General features: G+C 45.3%; 3 protein-coding genes across 8 annotated transcripts in view; 2 read left to right on the forward strand and 1 right to left on the reverse strand.

Moving 5' to 3' along the window:
* The first annotated feature begins 7 nt into the window (after positions 1-7).
* Positions 8-2,302, forward strand: LOC143005156 (single-strand selective monofunctional uracil DNA glycosylase-like). Its single transcript, XM_076156371.1, has 2 exons — positions 8-601; positions 969-2,302. Exons 1-2 carry the CDS (start codon positions 287-289, stop codon positions 1,497-1,499), a joined length of 846 nt encoding a protein of 281 aa, XP_076012486.1. The 5' UTR covers positions 8-286; the 3' UTR covers positions 1,500-2,302.
* Positions 2,303-3,429: 1,127 nt separating this feature from the next.
* Positions 3,430-8,893, forward strand: LOC143005276 (calcium-binding and coiled-coil domain-containing protein 1-like). 2 transcript variants are annotated; one of them, XM_076156576.1, is made up of 14 exons: positions 3,430-3,591; positions 4,448-4,596; positions 4,699-4,801; positions 4,916-5,118; positions 5,228-5,440; positions 5,524-5,672; positions 5,770-5,839; positions 5,969-6,223; positions 6,305-6,430; positions 6,825-6,920; positions 7,233-7,296; positions 7,386-7,555; positions 8,094-8,176; positions 8,339-8,893. In XM_076156576.1, exons 1-14 carry the CDS (start codon positions 3,543-3,545, stop codon positions 8,364-8,366), a joined length of 1,758 nt encoding a protein of 585 aa, XP_076012691.1. In that variant the 5' UTR covers positions 3,430-3,542; the 3' UTR covers positions 8,367-8,893. The 2 variants fall into 2 exon arrangements, with proteins under 2 accessions (XP_076012691.1, XP_076012692.1); XM_076156577.1 differs by lacking the exon at positions 6,305-6,430 and having other exon boundaries at positions 3,431-3,591.
* Positions 8,894-9,911: 1,018 nt separating this feature from the next.
* The window catches only part of LOC143005277 (retinoic acid receptor gamma-B-like), a 29,526-nt gene continuing 21,310 nt past the window's right edge, over positions 9,912-18,127 (reverse strand). For all 5 annotated transcript variants that reach the window (XM_076156578.1, XM_076156579.1, XM_076156582.1 and 2 more), the window contains 7 exons: positions 15,782-15,930; positions 15,071-15,212; positions 14,776-14,939; positions 14,441-14,617; positions 14,034-14,238; positions 13,383-13,541; positions 9,912-13,241 (listed from right to left, as the gene is read on the reverse strand). In XM_076156578.1, the coding sequence (XP_076012693.1) occupies positions 12,925-13,241; positions 13,383-13,541; positions 14,034-14,238; positions 14,441-14,617; positions 14,776-14,939; positions 15,071-15,212; positions 15,782-15,930 (1,313 nt within the window). In that variant the 3' untranslated portion in view covers positions 9,912-12,924. The remainder of the gene's footprint in view (positions 13,242-13,382; positions 13,542-14,033; positions 14,239-14,440; positions 14,618-14,775; positions 14,940-15,070; positions 15,213-15,781; positions 15,931-18,127) is intronic.

Genomic DNA, 18,127 nt, shown 5'->3' on the forward strand with positions numbered 1-18,127 from the left:
TGTTGGTATTGCTTGTTGTGTATAAAGTGACGTTTCAGGTCTGGAGCAGATTTCTTAATTCATAAAGTGGCGCACCTCCACCCTGCCTGTAGGGGGCAGCAGAGGCTTTGAGTTCACTCTTTGAAAACGCAGAAGAAGAAGAAGACGGTCGATACGAACGTAATCACTGATCAAAACAATGGATCCAAATTAACTCGTTTAGCACACTGTCAACTTCAAACCTAACACAAGCGGTCGAACTGTAACTTAACGGATTGTTGTCCCTCTATTATACTTACAAGCAGACATGTTTTACGACAATGAAACAGGGAAGTCGTCCGGAGCCGCTGGAGGGGAGGAAGCGCTGCCTTTGTCCGGGATCGGGACCGTCCAGACCCCGGAGCCCGGCCTGACTGCCTCCTCCAGGTTCTTGCAGGTTGAGCTGGAGTTGAACCTTCACCTCCGCCGCCTCTCCTTCAGCGAGCCTGTGCGGTACATCTACAACCCACTGGAGTACGCGTGGGAGCCGCACCGCTGCTACGTGGAGAAGTACTGCCGCGGCGGACAAAGCGTCCTGTTTTTGGGGATGAATCCCGGACCCTTTGGCATGGCGCAGACCGGGGTAAGCAAAGACGGAGAGGAAGGGTGTTAGTTTGGGTGTGGAGGATGGAGTAATAACGCATAATTTTCCCATTATAAACGTATCACCTATTGTCCTGACTTATTTAGATTGTCAATAAAAGGTCACAGAAATTATTGGATATCTTCATATTGTCCTAAAGCATTTTTAAAAAACACAGTATAAAGGGATTCAGAATATAAATACATCAACAAATCCGCACTAAATTGCCAAGACTAGTTTTCTATGAGTTTACTGTACAACATGCAAAGTAAGTACTCCGCTAATTACTTTGTTATGTTACTGAATTTTTGTTTGTATCGCTGTGATTGGGTTGAATAGTTTTAAAGCTCTCCTCCTCTCTCTGCAGGTCCCCTTTGGTGATGTCAGGTCAGTGGTTGATTGGCTTCAGATCACGGGTGAGGTGGGTCACCCTGCTGACGAGCACCCCAAGCGGCGGATCAAGGGACTGTCGAGCACCCAGCGCGAGGTGAGCGGCTCGCGCTTCTGGGGCTTCTTCCGGAAGCTGTGCGAGGACCCGACGTTGTTCTTCCGCCACTGTTTTGTTCACAACCTGTGCCCGCTCCTCTTCATGAGCGCCACCGGCAAGAACCTAACGCCCCCCGAGCTGCCTGTGGCCGAGCGAGAGGCCCTGCTGAATCTCTGCGACACCGCGCTGTGCCAGGCGGTGCGGGCGCTCGGCATCAACATGGTGATCGGCGTCGGCAAGGTGGCGGAGCAGCGGGCGCGTCGGGCTCTGTCCGCGGCGGGGGTCGTGGACGTGCGGGTGGAGGGCATCATGCATCCTTCACCCCGGAACCCAAAGGCCAATAAAGGCTGGGAGGCCATAGCCAGAGACAAACTGGCCGAGCTCGGCGTCCTGGCGCTGCTGAGCACGTGACCCCGAGTGTATTTCTCTATGACACACACAGATTATATATATACATTCTATTCATGAGTCGGTGAGCAGCTGAAACGTTCACATTCCCTCTGGCTGCTCAGTGTGTGTGTGTGTGTGTGTGTGTGTGTGTGTGTGTGTGTGTGTGTGAGAGAGTGAGAGTGAGAGTGAGAGTGAATGAGTGTGTGTGAGAGAGCATGATACCCATCTGGACAGGACAGCATCACTTGGCTGTAAGGACCCTAATGCCCCTCATGAGGACCTCAGCTGACCTCCACAGGCCTTTGGATGCACGTGTCATGAATTATTAATAATCAAAGGTTTTGCTGGGTAATCAGACTGGCTGGCCACACTAAATATTCTCTGAGGAAAAGATCACGTTATTGCAGAGGTGTAACATGTCGTCTGCAATCTAAGTGCAGCATTTTATTGCATTATTACATTGTAATATTGGATATAGATGACACCTCTTTAGGTTATATAAAACAATGACATTTGCTAGTAGTAATTTAAAAGGCATTAGTTTACTTTGATGTATAAGCTGTATAAAGTTGGGCAACATTCCAATATAAAGTCAACATTAAGAAACAGTGTGAAGTTCTCTGTTCAACTCAGGAAGAAAACGACCAGGATTTTGTCTTAAACGCATTTAAGGTGCTTTTGTAGCCTTTGTATTTACCTTTTCTTTATATATTTTGATCATGTGTTTTATTAATTTACACTGTTTCAGTTTCTGCAAGCACTCACTTGGTTTGCTTTGTTCTTTATATGGCCTTTGTTTAAATAAACAGAGTATGATATTAATATATCAATGTTCTTATTGTCTTCCAGATTAAGCCTCCAAAGAATGGTTTCACAGCTGTGTGTGTGTGTGTGTACTCCTCACAGTAATCAACACGGTGAATCAACAGCTCTTCATGTATTCACAGTGCAGTCGTACCAGGCTGGTTTGCTGATGGTGCTGAAAAGGTGCAGCAGTACATTCACGGATAGAAACTTGATCCTCATAGAGCGATGAGGCTCATTGCATTCACGTGTACTTATGGCCGTGATCAACCAGCGCCACCAATGCTGCTACACTAGTTTAACTGGACAGTGCTGAAATGAACTCCAACCCACATCTTACTTTGAGGAAACTTTAATCTCTAAACTGAACAGACCAGTTGGTGTAACACGGACTGTACTTTTCACTTTCACTCTTACTTTGTTTTCATTTCTATTCATAGCCTTTCTGTATGGTTGAAATGGCTTAAATCAACCAAAATAGCGTTTTCTACACAAAACTTCATCAGGCATCAGCTTGGTCCCTAATGAAAGTCTGCTGTTAATGGTGTCAGTGGGTCACAAGCATGTGATCGCTGTGCTGAATGAGTTCTCTAAGTTGTTTGTATTCTGATCTCCCTTTGGCAGTGCGGGTCCTGAAACTGACGCTATGAAATGAAGATCTATGCCAAAACTGCAACTCCAGCATATGCTGAGGAGTGAGAACATGTGTATTAAGCAATCACACACACACACACGGCTGATGATGTTGATATGTTGCACAAATTAGTGGCTGTTTCACAATCAGATTGAAAGAAACAAGAATGGAGAATAACATCGCTCTTTACATTCCCACGTCGTGATTGAAGTGAAGTCCGTGCCGTACTGGGGAAGTCTCCTGTGTTTGTCTTCTCCACTCATTTAGGGTCACTGGGTTCACTCATAAATGTCTAGTCTTAGTATAGTGCATACCGCCCCCCCCCGCACACACACACACACACACACACACCTCAACCACCCCCCCACCCATCAACACCCAGTACCAAGAACTCCAACAAGCTGCATGGAAGAGCCCTTACAGATCCTGTATCCGTGCACCTGTGGCTCTCAGATGGGAGCTGGAGTGTTTGCTCGGTGACAAACATCCACAAACTACATCCCCCATAATCCTCCAGCATCAGCATCAGTTTCCACAGAGCGTCCACATGCTGCTGCTGCTGTTGTGAAAGTCTTGCACCTGACCGGACTGTGTGTCACTTTCTACTAATACAGAGCCAAGAGCAGATGGACAACTCAGACCAGAAACACAAGCAAACAGATCTGACTGCAGCCGGTAAGATTCAACAACACACTTACAACTCAGTGTTTAGGGATTTATTCATTATTATTTAGTTTGTTGGCTAATTGATTACTTATTTATTGATGTGTATTGGATTTATTCCTTTGTGGGTAGAATGTTGTGTGTTAATATACAAGAGTGGTGACCCATAATTAATAAGAATTACAGGAAACATATCATTTTTCTATCATTTATGGAAGTGAATATAACTCCATATTATCTTTTCCAAATTAAAGCAAGTTTACTACAGATTTTTCCTAATTTTCTTTTAAAACACATCTATTTATGAACACAGTTCTGATTCCAGGTCCAGATGCTGAACATAAATTAATAATAAGTAATAATAGAGCCTGTGTGTGTGTGTGTGTGTGTGTGGCTGTATAATATTTGCATTATAGTGATGCAGTCTGAAATGTAGGGAACTGCCTTTAACTAAAAGAGTGATATAATGAATATTTAATGTGAAAATGATTTATTATGTTTCATGTTCACTAAACTAAACTTACATGCAAATACTTTTTTGGTCAACAAAAATCTGTCCAATTCTCATATTTATTTTAAGTTTTTATAGGATTTCCTGTACAAATTCCTATGAATAACAGTAATAACTAACAAATAATGATACCATTTTGGCCATATTGCCGTAGTTTAGCAGTTTAAGAGCCATAACCTCAGTGTTGAGTAGATGATGATGTTTATAGATGTATAATAGATCCATAAGTGTCTGGTGTTATGAGCTGCATGCTGCATTCCTGAGCTGACTCAGCTATCGCCTTTCATCAGCTGCTGCTCCTGCAAGCTGAGCCTGGAGCAGCACGTTTCACTGGATCCATGTTTTCTTCTTAAACAGCACCGCTTCCCGTTACCATGGATCAACAAGCAGCCGTGGTGTTTCGAAATGTGGGGCAGCTTTATTTCCCCCAGACCAGAGTGGAGTGTCACTACAGTCTGACCCCCGAGCATCAGTGGAGCAGCCATGACTGGATAGGAATATTTCCGGTAGATCTTACTGACTGTAGTACGATTCCACCCCCCGCCCCCACGCACACACCAAAAATAAATGTTTCCTAAAGCTCTTCTGTGTTTGCTGTCATGTCAAAGGTCGACTGGTCTTCCCTCAAGCAGTATCACACCTACACATGGGTCCTGGTCCCTGAAGGCTACACTGAGCCAAACAATGTGAACTGCTGTGTACTTTTCTACTGTGAGCATCTCACCATCTAGAAGCAAATCAGCAAACAAATACATCAATAAAACTAGCTAATCTAAGGATCAGCTGGAACATAAACCAAACTGTGTGTTTCCTCCCCTGACACAGCGTCGTACCTGCCCCGTCCCAGTCCTGAGGAGTACCAGTTTGTCTACGTGGACAAGCTGGGGGAGGTTTGTGCTCGGAGTCGCCCCTTCACTTTCTGTGCCCCCAAACCACTGGATGAGCTGGAGACGCTGAAGGAGGACAAAGACGCGGAGGACGGAGAGGAGGAGCTGCTCCTGGTCGTCTCCAAGGCTCAGCTCCTGCAGGTGGGGAGAGTTTTACTTAAAGCACTTTGCTCTGTTGATTTGGTCCAATATGAGAAAACCAAGAGCTTCTATTCAGGGTTTTCCTTCTTTTCTTTACATTTGTGAGCAGAGTCAGTTGGAGGAATCCTTGAAAACACAGGCGGATCTCCAGCAGGCTCTGGAGACGGTGAAAAAGGAGGCGGAGACGGAGAAGGAGAAGAGCGATAAAGCAAAGATGGAATGGGAGATAGAGAGAGAGGCGCTGAAGGAGGAGATAGCAGAGATCACACAAAACCTGGACCACAACTGTGAGATGATGAAGAGGATGGAGGGAAAACACAAGGTGAGGACAAATCATCACCAGATGAATGCCATAGGAAGTCGAAACGAATCTGAAATGATGTTTTCCCCCTCCGACACTGACAGGATGTGAAGTACAGTCAGGTGAATCTGACCTCTGAACTGAGCAAGCTGCTGTCTGAGAAAGACGAGAATCAGCAGCGAATCAAAGACCTGGAAGATGCAGTCAAGATCCTGACTGACAGGGCGAAGGAGGAGAACGGCGAGGTGGAGAGGTGAGCGTGGTTCAGAGGACGCAGACATTTGCTTTGAGGAGGGGGAGGTTTGTCCCCTGATGGGTCCTTTCAACTCCCCTTATTTACTCTCCTGCAGGCTGAAAGAGAGACTGAAGAAGATGTCCAATCAGATGACTCACGACGAGGAAAAGAGAAAAGCTCTGCAGGTAATAATGACGTTTAACTCCAAACCTGTCTCAACAGAAACAACTCCTACAGCAAAATCTACCCATTCCCTCTTACTCTCTAAAAGCCGAGACACCTTTCCCTCTCTGTCCCCCTTTCTGTCCCTCCAGGTGGAGAACGAGGCGGCCGTGTCTGAGGTGCGAGGGCTGCAGGAGCGTCTGGAGGCCAGCGAGCACGTCACCGAGAGCCTGCGCAGGGAGCTGAGGGATCTGGGCGGACACCAGACCCACGTCCACGCCGAGCTGCACCAAGCCCGGCTCCACGTGGCCCAGCTCACCCTGCAGCTCTCTGAGGAGAACCTGCTGCTCAGGGAGGAGAGAGCCGCCTTGGCCTTGGAGAGAGAAGCCAACAAACATGCGGCAGAAGTGAGCAGAGAACCCCGAAACAGACACAGCACAGCACAGATCCCTGTCAGAGTTTTTAATATTCAACTTTTTTTCACGCAGACTGATAAGAAGAAATTACAAGATTTGAGCTGTGAGGTGCAGAGGAAACAGGAATGGCTTCAGGAGGAGAGGATGGAGAGGGAGAAGATAGAAGTAGAGCTCGGGAGGGACAGAGATTGCAATAGAGTAAGTAAATCCATCGCCATTATTTAGCACGCAAACACATTCAGCTCTAAATATAGCGACTCATGAGCCACTATGGGGGGCTCGGATTAGATTTTGGAAACAGGAGAAACTCCAGGTTACCATGTCAGAGTTCAGCTCCGCTCTGCATTTATACATACGTGCACAAATAGAAAGAGTAAACATTCAGGCTCACTGTCACGTGATCAGCTGCAGGGGAAGAGGAGGACAAGTTATACCAGGTCAGACTGTGTGCGTGTGTGTGGGAGGAGGGCTGTGGGGTGTGTGTGTGTGTGTGTGTGTGTGTGTGTGTGTGTGTGTGTGTGTGTGTGTGTGTGTGTGTGTGTGTGTGTGTGTGTCCGAAATGGTCTGAATGTAATGTTGCTGCCCCCTGCAGGTGTTGCTGAGTGAGGCGAACAGGGAGGCGCAGGAGATGAGAGCCATTGTGAGGAAGGTGCAGAAGGAGCAAGAGGAGCAGCAGCTGGAAAAGGAGGCAAGACCACCAAACAACAACAACAACACTTTATGATGGAAATATAACATAATATAACATTGAACACACAGCCTGATTGATATTAAATGGTCTGCAGAGTAAAATCTTCCGGAAAATAACAATATTCTGATTAAAATCCAAAAATGGTGTCTTTTCCAAAAAAGTACTACCTTAACACAATTTGAGATTTATTCGAGAAGGAACTGCCAAGATGTTTGGAATAAGCTTATCTGCACACTAGAGGGTCATAACTCCACATTTTCTCTGATGACATTTCCTCCTCCTCCTCTTCCTCTTCCTCCTCCTCCCCAGGACTTACTGAGCTACATCCATCAGTTAGAGCAGAAGCTGGGAGTTGAAGTTCCCTCTTCTCTCTGTGAGTAGTGAATTCTCTCCACACGCTTGCTCTGCTCTGCATGTTAAAGCTCAGCAAAGTAAAGATCCCCCCTCTGCTCCTCCACACAGGTCCCGGCTCTCCATCCAAGCAGGAGGAGCCTGCGTTCCCGACATCGTTCAGATCTGTCACTTCGCCTCTTTTCGGGTCCACTCACCTGGAACTGCCTAGCAGAGGGGAGATCGCAGCTGAGATACGCTTCATCCAGAGCAAAGAAGACACTCCAGCTGTTGACACACAGGTATGTCAGTCTATTTGCACACACACACACACACACACACACACACACACACACACACACACACACACACACACACACACACACACATCTGCACGCATGAGTTCTAACACAGCAGAGTCTGGACTGTCTGGAGGAGATACATTTTTGTTTAAACCCAGACATGAAGTTTGTCTGTCTGGTGAGTTTGGGAACATTAAAATGACAGGATAACAATATTTTACTTTATTTGAGATCAAACTCATTCAACACTTACATACAGCCGTGTAGTTGCATGACTATAAACTTATAATCTAAGTCTTGATAGATCCACATCCTCAGCCTGAGCCATGATTAAGTTTTGTTTTATAACTTTATAAAGCAAAACATTAAGTAGATGGACATGAAGTATTGCGCAATCATGTCATATTTTGAGTTTATATCAGTAGTATTTCCCTATTTCCTCTCTAGTGGATAAAGTCTGTATAAGTTTGTAAATCTCGGACATCATGGGATAGAAAACACTTTCAGTCTGAGTTCATCTGCCTTCTGCCTCACCCAGGAAGAGAAGAGGCCGCACTTTGACCCCCAAGCTGCTGAGATGAAACCAATGATCCTGCCCAAGCTGACTGACCCCATGCTGAGGTGACGCTCCAGATCTGTCACCACGCAATCAATACACACTTTATACAACCCATTACGCCCCCTGCTGGCTGCTGTGTCACAACACAAAGTCCAAACAGGGATAAACACCTATGTGAAGGCTTGATGCTCAAAATCCCTAACCACTCTCTTTCCCCTCTGCAGTGAGCTCGCTGACTCCACCATGTGGTGAAGCAACAGAAGGACGGATGGAGGGCTGGTTGCTTGTTTACAACTTTTAAGTTCAGAGGAGAAATCAGGGGTATCTTTATGTTTTGTGATTTATTCTGAGGGTGTTTTGTAGCTCTTTATGTATGCAATGGTCTTTAAAAAAGGCAAATGATTGTGATATGAAGCTTTTACCTCACGAGTGCCTGCATGTGAGGCAAAGGAACGTTTTTAACTCTTCAGATTTGTTCTAATTTCATTCTAGATTCAGATTTGCTGTTTTTCTGTCCGTACGCTGGTTCTGTTTGGTGGAAAAGTGCCGGATGATGAATTTAGGGCTGTACATCTTGTTTCGGTGGCAGATCAGCCCATAATCTTTGCATGTGTGTGTGAATCTTGAAGCTGTGTCAAATGTGTGGGTGTGTGTCACAGACAAGCGTGAGATGTTTGTTGAGGAGCGCGCCAGGATGGAAGAGCAGGACTGTTTTTTCTTTATTTATCTGAGACATTGTTGAGAGATGTGGAGGTCTTACAGGCTTTCATTATAATAAATACGTGTTGATGGAAGTTTGTTGTTTGGTGTAAAATGATAAGATACGTATGTGCCATTACACACACACATACACAAATGACACCGCAAGCTATAAAGACACATTTAGGTATAATAAAGGCTCTCTCTCCATCTGTGACACTGAAATGACATTGGAATGAAAGTTCAGATGCATTGACCTAAAGTCTCAGTCACCTGCAGATTTATGAGAGTGGAACGATGCTGCAAATTGATTTCAAATTGGAGGATCGAGTAAATATGTTATATTACTTACACTTCGTGTTCAACTTAGGCGCCCTTTGACGAAACATCTGGATGAAGTAGTACCAAACTGAGGAAGCCATAAATAGTTTCAGGTGAAATAAGGAATCAGTTCATCTGTTCCATTCTTCTCCTTTCCAGTCCTGCCAATTCCTCGCAAAACCTTCAAGTCCAGCACCAGTAGCAGTAACTTGTGTGTGTGTGTGTGTGTGTGTGTGTGTGTGTGTGTGTGTGTGTGTGTGTGTGTGTGTGTGTGTGTGTGTGTGTGTGTGTGTGTGTGTGTGTGTGTGTGTGTGTGTGTGTGTGTGTGTGTGTGTGTGTGTGTGTGTGTGTATGTGTATGTGTATGTGTGTGTGGTCCAGTCCATTCTAAATCTGTGCTGAGGTCCTCTGGGTTCAATTGTTACATTTATTGTTGCTTGTTTTAATTATGAGAATGTCAACCATGAATTTGAAATTATATTCAAATGACTTATCATCACACATTCTTATCAAAGTTTAGTTTGAACATAATTGTGGTTGATGATGTAAAGCTGCACATTTCTCTCTATGCACTGTTTTATTTAATTTCACTCCTAAATCAGTTTCATGCAATCCAACAAGTCCACCTATCTGGCGTGTGTGTGTGTGTGTGTGTGTGTGTGTGTGTGTGTGTGTGTGTGTGTGTGTGTGTGTGTGTGTGTGCGTGTGTGTGTGTGTGTGTGTGTGTGTGTGTGTGTGTGTGTGATACATGAAGTAACAGCAAAGATGACAAATGAAAAAGCCTGCAAATAAGCTTTTTAATATCAAAATACAAAAAAAAAAGATAACACCATCAACACAAGCAGAAGTTCATTAGCTTATCATAAAAAGGTAAAAACATGAGCAGATCAGTCCGGTCTCATCTGGGTGTGTGTGAGGGGCCGTTATGGTACAGAGATGACATCATGAGCAGGCCTGTGTGAGGGGAAGATTCTTGCACCCAGACGTTTTATATCTACAGTTTACATATATATATAAAAAAGCTATAAATAACAAACACGGCTTAAGAGCGAATGTAAAATACAACAAAATATAACAGATAAGTCTTTTCCAGCTTCAAAGGTCATTTGAGATATTAAAACTTCCTCCTCCTCCACAATGTACACAAACTGTATGTTACAAAAATGACTGGACCCTCATATTTGATCATTTCCCGTAAGGCCCACATGGTCATATTGAATGGACCAGATCAAACACCAGTGTGTGTGTGTGTGTGTGTGTGAAGGGTGTTGAGTTGCCCCTGTCGCTGTGTCTTTCTTGTCTCCAGCTGTGATTAAACTTCCACTTCCTCTCTTTCTCTGCCTGATTTGGGACTGAATGGCTCCTTTTTGATTCTTTGTTGTCCCTGTTTATCAGCGTACTACATCAGTAATGTTGCGGCAGTGTTTTCCACACAGACATATCCGTGTGAAACGCTCCCGGGCTCCATTCTAACGGAGAATCCGATCACTTACAGCTCTCAAATAGGGGACCGTGTCTGGTTTTATACAACAAATTCAGTTTATTGTCACAAGGAGGACTATAAAAATAACTTTAAGGAGGCATTTATGACTGGAAGGAGCGCTGACCCTTATGACATCACAGGGGTCGCGTTGTGTTGCTAAAATGAAAACACCAGAAGTTAATTCCCCCAACTTTCGCCCCAGAATGACCAAATTTGGTGTGTATGTGTGTGGAATCCTCCTTTACTGAGCCTCACAAACGTCATGAAAAAATACTACACATGCTGCACGAAAAGTCACATAGCCGTAATGAAAAATCAATTATAAGCATTTATTTTACAAAAATCACGTTTTTGCATCAGTCGTACAGGAACACATCATTTGAAGCTAAACTACAGGATCCACTTAAACGGAAAGCGACGCTCTTTTCTCCTTGATTTTGTTGTAATATTATTTCTTAGTGTCCTTCACCAGCTGTTTACCTGATGGCTGCAGATGTTGTCCATGGATCTTGTACATCACTTCACTTTGTCACCTGATGCTTAGTTTCCTTGCTTTGGCACCATTTACACATTTGTACTTTGTCACACTGACCAGCAGATGTCTCAGAGTGAATAACGTCTTCAGGAAAAAAATCTTGATTCCAGTCTATTAAAGACCAAACCCAGCGTGTTTCGTCTCTTCACACACGGCTGAGCTTCTACTGGAGTGTTTGGCATTGATTGATTTATGGCCAAGATGACAATATTAAACACGCATACGTTCACACACTCACACACACACACACACCTGAGGTTTTCTGTGAAATAAATTGCTCCATTTGATTTGATTTGATGATTCTTAAATGATGCTGTGTCACTCTTTGCTCACTCTGAAAATTAATATAGAAAGTATCTTAGTAAAGTGTCTCAACGTCTATGTTTAAGTAAATGTTTAAGGTGTTCTACTTGAGTATTTTGGGAAATTCTTTTCTACTCTCACTCTAGATAAAGCTGTTTTCATCCCACTACATACGGCTTCTAGATATTATACAAAGAGTTTCCTGAATTTACAGAGAAATCTCGTGTCCCCAATTTTATGTACAACTACATCAGCAATTTAATTCTAAAAGGATTTTTCTCACAATAAGTACTTTGGAGTAATTAACTGCATTTCTCTGTTAATACTCCTTTACTTGCACCGCTGCTTATGGCTTCATGTACCTGGCTGCTCTGCAGAATATTCCGCTACTTTATTTATTACCGTTATTGCAGCGTCTTAGTAGCAAAAAGCTTTATTGGAAATTGGAGCAAAATCTCTTAAAAATACTGAATCGACTGGTGAGACGTGACCCTGATACCATCGACCTGAGTTTGCGTGATAGCGTTCGAATCTAAACCCGTGCAGATTTGTACTGTAAGTGTGTATTTTTTGTCGAAAACTTGTTTCCAAAACGAGCCTAAGCGGAGTTAAAGTGAGAGTTTGTGTGCGCGCGGAGCAGTTTTGTACTCATCAGAGGTTTTTTTGGTGAAGGTGTTTGAGACCGTATGTGCTTTGAGTCCTGCTCATGTCCTCTGTCACGTTCTGCTTCTTCTCTTTGCTGCTGAAGCCTCACATTAAAGCAGAAATGCATGATAATAGTTCAATCTAATCTAATGGAAGAAGGTGTGCAAGCCTGGGTAAAAAAATATACGTAAAAAACAAAAAAAACAAATGCTAAAGTCCCACACACACACACTGGCATAATGGCAGAATAGAATTGTGTACATGCTTAGGAAGAAAAAAAAACATACAATAACAAAAATAAGTAGCATATCTCTGAATAGGACTACAAAGGAATTCTGAAAAGACATTTGTGGTGTCTGGAGAATAGAGTTCTGTTGCTTCACTGTATTTTACATGAACTTTATACAAAGCGTAGCCCTTAAAGATAGCAGAGGAGTGCATTGTCTTCTGTCCGCTGCTGCTCTCCCAGGCTCCCACGTTTTTCCCTCTTTGTGTCGACAAAAAACCTTTGAAATTATCTTTAGACAGTTTCATTTTGGCACAGCGTCATTTTCCCGGTCCCCTCCTCGACCCCGCCGACCCTTTTAGTGCTTTTTCTTCTCCCGTTCCTTTTTTTCGGAGTATGTGTGTATGCATGAGTGTGTGCTGTGTGTAGTAAGCGTGTTTGATAGTGTGGCAGATGTGTAAGTGGGTGAAGTATCTGTGTGTGGCACAAGGGGTTAATATGGACCCTCAGTTGTTGAAGAAGAGCCTTGGAATTGTGGGAGTTGATGCTGTCGGGGGGTTTGGAGCCGGGGCGACGCAGGAGGAGCGTCGTCGTTTCTCTCACTGTGTTTTCCCCGTCACGCCTTTCCTTTGCACCGCCGTGGCCTCGGCCCAGAGCTCGGCGTCACTGTCCGCGCCTCTCTCTCTCTCCTCGTCCCAGTAGTCGTCCTCTTCCTCCTCGTCTTCCTCCTCCACCGCCGACTCGTCCGTGGCCTTCTCCTCTTGCTTAATGGCTTGGATGGTGGGCGCAGGGGGCGGGGCGCTGTCCGCCGAGTCGCTGCTGTCCTCGAAGGCTTCGGGGTTCTCCAGCATCTCCCTGATCAGCGGAGGCATGGGGCCGGGGATCTCTGTTTTCAATGTGATGGCTCTCTCTGCACCTGCACGTCCAAACACACACATTCGGTTCATTATTATTACATAGAAAAGGTCGGCCAGACAGTCGAGATCAACCACCAGATTATCAGATATGCAGATGACATCGTTCTCTATTTGCATGCACACATCCTGAGAGGTCTCACCCTTGGTGCTGATTCCCCTGAGGTCTGTGACTTTCATTAGCATGCGTGGAAACATGTGAGGCTTGTTTGGGCGTCGGCGGCGGGTGTAGATCTTCAGAGCCTCTAACAGGGGCTCCTGCAGCTTGTCCACCTTCTGGGGCTCCTCCAGGTCCATCCGGTCTGAGACAGAAGGGAAAGAGTTTCACAAGTTAGGAAGGAAGGAAATAGAAGAAGTCTGTCAAAGCGATACAATGAATGGACAATTTTGAGATAGTTGCACCTAAATTGGGTTTTCACACTGGGATGTTAGACTTTTAGTTATATTTCAGAGGGAAATACTTATTAGTTAGGTATTCAGGTATTAATATAGTTTGCAGATATTGATTATATATTTAACACTGAAAAAGCTAATGACATCACTAGTGTCATCTTTTCTTCTTTACTTCTCTCCTTTTCTATTCCCTCCCTCTTTCCTTCCTTCCTTCCTTCTGCTGTTTGTTATGTTTTCCTTCTTTTCCTTTCTTACTCGTGTTCCTTTACGAAGCAACATTGCGTAACACACTTCTTCACAATTATCAGTTTTGGCTTTTGTCACTTCAGTAAATGTAAGAGGTAATTATTATTAGACGCCTGGATGTGTAAAAAGTCTTTCCCTCAATGTTTCCTACTCACCCCCGCAGATGAGGCAGATGGCGCTGAGCAGTCCCGTCTCCGTGTCGTCCATCTCTAAAGGCAGCAGCTGACCGGCGAAAGCGAACACCAGGTCTGTGAGCGGACCGAAGCCAGCGTTGTGCATCTGGGTTCTGTTGAGAGTTAGACCGTCTGAGAAGGTCATGGTGTCCTGCTCTGGTGTGTAGCGGGTGCATATCCTCAGCATCTAACCAGGAGAGGAGGGAGACAGAAGAAGGACAGTGAGTCAAGTGTACTTTCATGCCAGCTGGTTAAGTTTTGAGAACATGTAATTTTTGACTTGAGAAGTTAAGCTGCATGACAAATGAGAGAGTGCTCAGGGTGGGGAGGGGAGGGGGAGGGGGGTGGGAGGTTAAAGAGGAGCAGGAACAGGAGCGTGTGCTTAATACCAGGATATCCAGGCATGCAGATTTGAGGAGGGTGATCTGGTCGGCGATGGTGAGCGTAGTGAAGCCTGGCAGACGCTTGGCAAACTCCACAATCTTTATAATGCACTTAGTGGAGAGCTCGCTGAACTTATCCCACAGGCCCAAGTCCAGCTGCACTCTGTGGTCAGCGCTTGAATTCTGCGAGGGGAGACACACAGGCAGCAGTTTGTGTGTGAGCTGAGACCATACTGTGTTTTGACTTCTGGGCAGAGCAGTGGGCTTATGGATGAATGGAGTGTGTGGGTTTCTGATGTGACTGTGCATAAAGGGGAAAAAGAATTTGGAAAAAAACGTACTGTGGTGTATTTGCCAAGTTGGCAGAGAGAAGGAAAGGTCTCCTGGTGAGCTTTGCTGACTTTGTTCACCAGCTCTTCCAGTTCGCCGCTCAGCTCGTAGTTCTCCGGCAGCACCACCTCTTCCTTAACATCCTTCTTCTTCTTGTTCCTGTCGTTGCGCACTGCTACAGGAAACCAGAGGGAAAGACGACACTCTTTAAGTTGTTGAAGCACTTCAGAAACAGTCCGAGCTCGTCCTCGTTCCGTCCCTGCAGGTCTCCCGTGTCCTTGTATCCTTGTTGTCTCAGGCGCTCACCTTCTTTGGACATGCCGACCTCAAAGCACTTCTGCAGCCTGCAGTACTGGCAGCGGTTGCGGGTGACTTTGTTGATCTGACAGTTCTTGTCTCTGTGGCAGGTATACACCATGTTCTTTTGGATACTGCGCCGGAAGAAACCCTGAAAAAAACATTAAAGCACAATGTCTTTGAGCACTAATTGTTTGTGCCGCACAAGGGAGCGCTCACATGTTTCCCTCACTGACACACATAACAACACTCCCTAGTTTGCTGGCAGTTTGCCCCTATCTTTCTTTCTTTCTTTCTTTTTTTTCTCGGTCCGGCTGAGGTGCACGGCTTGTTGGCTGACAGAGGGGTGAGAAGTCTTCTTGGCAGCTTCTTTCTTTACTGTTAACACCCATGTATTGGTCACTATAAATAAACTGAAACACTCAAAAATTGTTGTATGGTTTCCAAAATCTCAGCTTTTATTTGTTTCTTTGCCGTTTCTGCAGTTGTACCATTGAACTTTGCACTTTTTGGATTTTAAAATGCAACTCTGCTGCATTCTTATCGTGCACTTCTTGTTAAGGTGCACTAGAGGGCAGCTTAACAACAACAAACCTGACAACTGGCAGTGCATCTTGAAGTTTAACATGAGATTCTCCCCCTCCACCTCCGCCCCACTCCTGTAAACCCTGAACCATCATGTGGCTTGACGTGTCTCTGGTTTCATTTGGTTTGGCCTACCTTGCAGCCCTCACAGGAGCTGACTCCATAGTGATAGCCAGACGACTTGTCCTGACACACAAAGCACGGCTTGTAGACTCGAGGAGGAGGAGGAGGAGACGGAGAGCTGGGCACCATCTCCTCTGAGCTCGTGCTCTGGGTCTCCACCGCTGCAGGGAGACAGAAAGAGAAGGAGATGAGGATTGATATGCATTTCAACCCTTAGGGAGGCTTCACCCTGTCACAATAACTTGTTGTTGTAAGTTCTTAAAAGTCTTACGGAGAAAGCCAATACTGATTAAGGAACAGTGGTCAACAAACAACCCCCCACCCCTGCCGGCCGGCCGGCCACCCCTCTGAGCTTGGCGGGCCAGAAGGCAAAGCTCAAAGGCAGACATTTTAAGAGAAAAGGGAGGGGTGACGGTGCTGATCGACAGGGACTTAAAAGAGACACAATTAGCTGATGGCCAGATGGCCCTGCTGATAAAATGCTGATTGGCAGCTGAGATTTGATTGGCTTCTCCATTTACTGCTGGGTAGGGGGGAGAGAGAGCAGGGGTGTTGCCTTTTTGACTGACATCTGAATTTTGTGTTTGTGTGACACACATGCACACTTGCGCACACACACTTTTATTTGGAAGGCTGTCCACCCAGGCCTGCCCATATACCCTGAGCCCCATGTGAACAAACAGAGGAGGGATGTTTATGAGACTGGGCTGTCTCCCTCTGTTCCTTCTCGCTGTCTCGCTAAGAAGATGACGCACTGTATAACACCATTTGGCAAAGGCGACGTCGGTCAACTGCTGCTAATGAAAACGCGCAAAACAAACAATGTAAAGCCGACATGGCAACAAGTACGTCCAGATGAGGAACACCGCAGTTTTGCAATGAAATAAAAAGAGAGACAAAGTTCAGATAAAGGAGTCGGACGCCTGTTATACATTTCAAAGTGATGAGTAGAATGAGCAACAGAGCCGGCAGATTCCGACAAACATGCCTTTCAACTTTCACCTTCAGTCACCCCAACTTCACCTCCCTCAGCCCATTCCCACCCCCACTCCCTTGTTTCCTGGCCCTAAATTCCTCAGTGCAGGCTGGACGGGGTTTAATAGTTGCCCAGGCTCATAAGCGGCCCTATAAAGTTTGTGTCGGGGATGGGAAGGAGGCCCCCGGCCAGGCCGACTGCCTCTTTATTGGGATCCAGTCACCTTGGGCAGCTATTCAGATCAACAGCTCCATCCTTGGATCCCTTTTCCTAGTAAAAATAAAGAATCCGGGGGTCAAAAACTCAAAGTCACAGCCCCCTCCTGTCACCCTCATTGGGTAGCTGAGGACGGGGGCCTGAACGCGGTCCCCCCGGCTCCACCATAACAACCCTAACCTGAACCCACAGCTCGTCATTAACAAGAGTGGTAAGGTTTCAAAAAGAGAGAACAGGCACACAAAGGAATAATCTCATAAAAACAGAGAGGGGAAAATGAAAAGAGAGAGAAAGGGGGAGAGAGGGAGGTGAGAGGGAGGACAGAGACTTCCCAGTGGCGGCAGAGGTTAAATAAAATCTGACCGTTTAACTTTGACCTTGAGTGAAAAAAACGCCCGCTAATTACAAAACCATCAGCTTAAAGATCAACATGTTGCCCTTGACTGACGGGGCCGAGCGCTCCTGCAACTCCCATCAGTCAGGGTCTCACTGAGTTTACTACAACACTGTTCAAATGTTCAAATGTTTCAGGGGAGGAAATAATCCATCAGCAGGAATTTAAACAATAAAGCCTTAGACAATCACGAGTTCACCAGATGATGACAGTTTGTTCGTGTGTGTGTAGATCTGCAACAAGGCCTGGATTTTAAACAATTTATCAATATTGCCCATTTCTCTAATAGTAATAAATCCATGTGAGTGAGGAAGCATCAGCTCTGATGGCGTCGCTGTGTGCAGGTAGGAACATGCAGCAGCCGGCGATGTGTAGCTGAGATGGTGCTGTTTATTATTTGAACCAGACACATTTTTTCCTAAGGCTTATTCAGCCTTGGTGGAGGTATGCACCCCTCTGTTACGTCTCTATTTGTTATTTTAATGCGCAGTGAAAATCCTTGTCAACACATTGTGAGTGGAGAATACAGTTCTGCAGCAGCGACCTCATCGTCACAATTATTGGAGCCGACGTTTGAGCTCTGTGCTTTGTTCTCTTACTGAAATAAGGAACGACTGGAGGTCTGGTTGTGTTTTATTCACCGATGTGAGACATTAAACTGAACCGTTCTTTGTTGTTGCTTCAGCCATTGCATTAGGGAATAAATAATTTCTTTGTATTTGAGACATTTCGCAAAGTTCACAAATCGGCGAAATATTTCTCTTTTCTTTCT

Source organism: Genypterus blacodes, unplaced genomic scaffold (assembly GCF_046128005.1).
Source record: "Genypterus blacodes isolate CSIRO-AG114 ecotype Tasmania unplaced genomic scaffold, CSIRO-AGI_Gbla_v1 ptg000070l_1, whole genome shotgun sequence".
Lineage (NCBI taxonomy): Eukaryota > Metazoa > Chordata > Actinopteri > Ophidiiformes > Ophidiidae > Genypterus > Genypterus blacodes.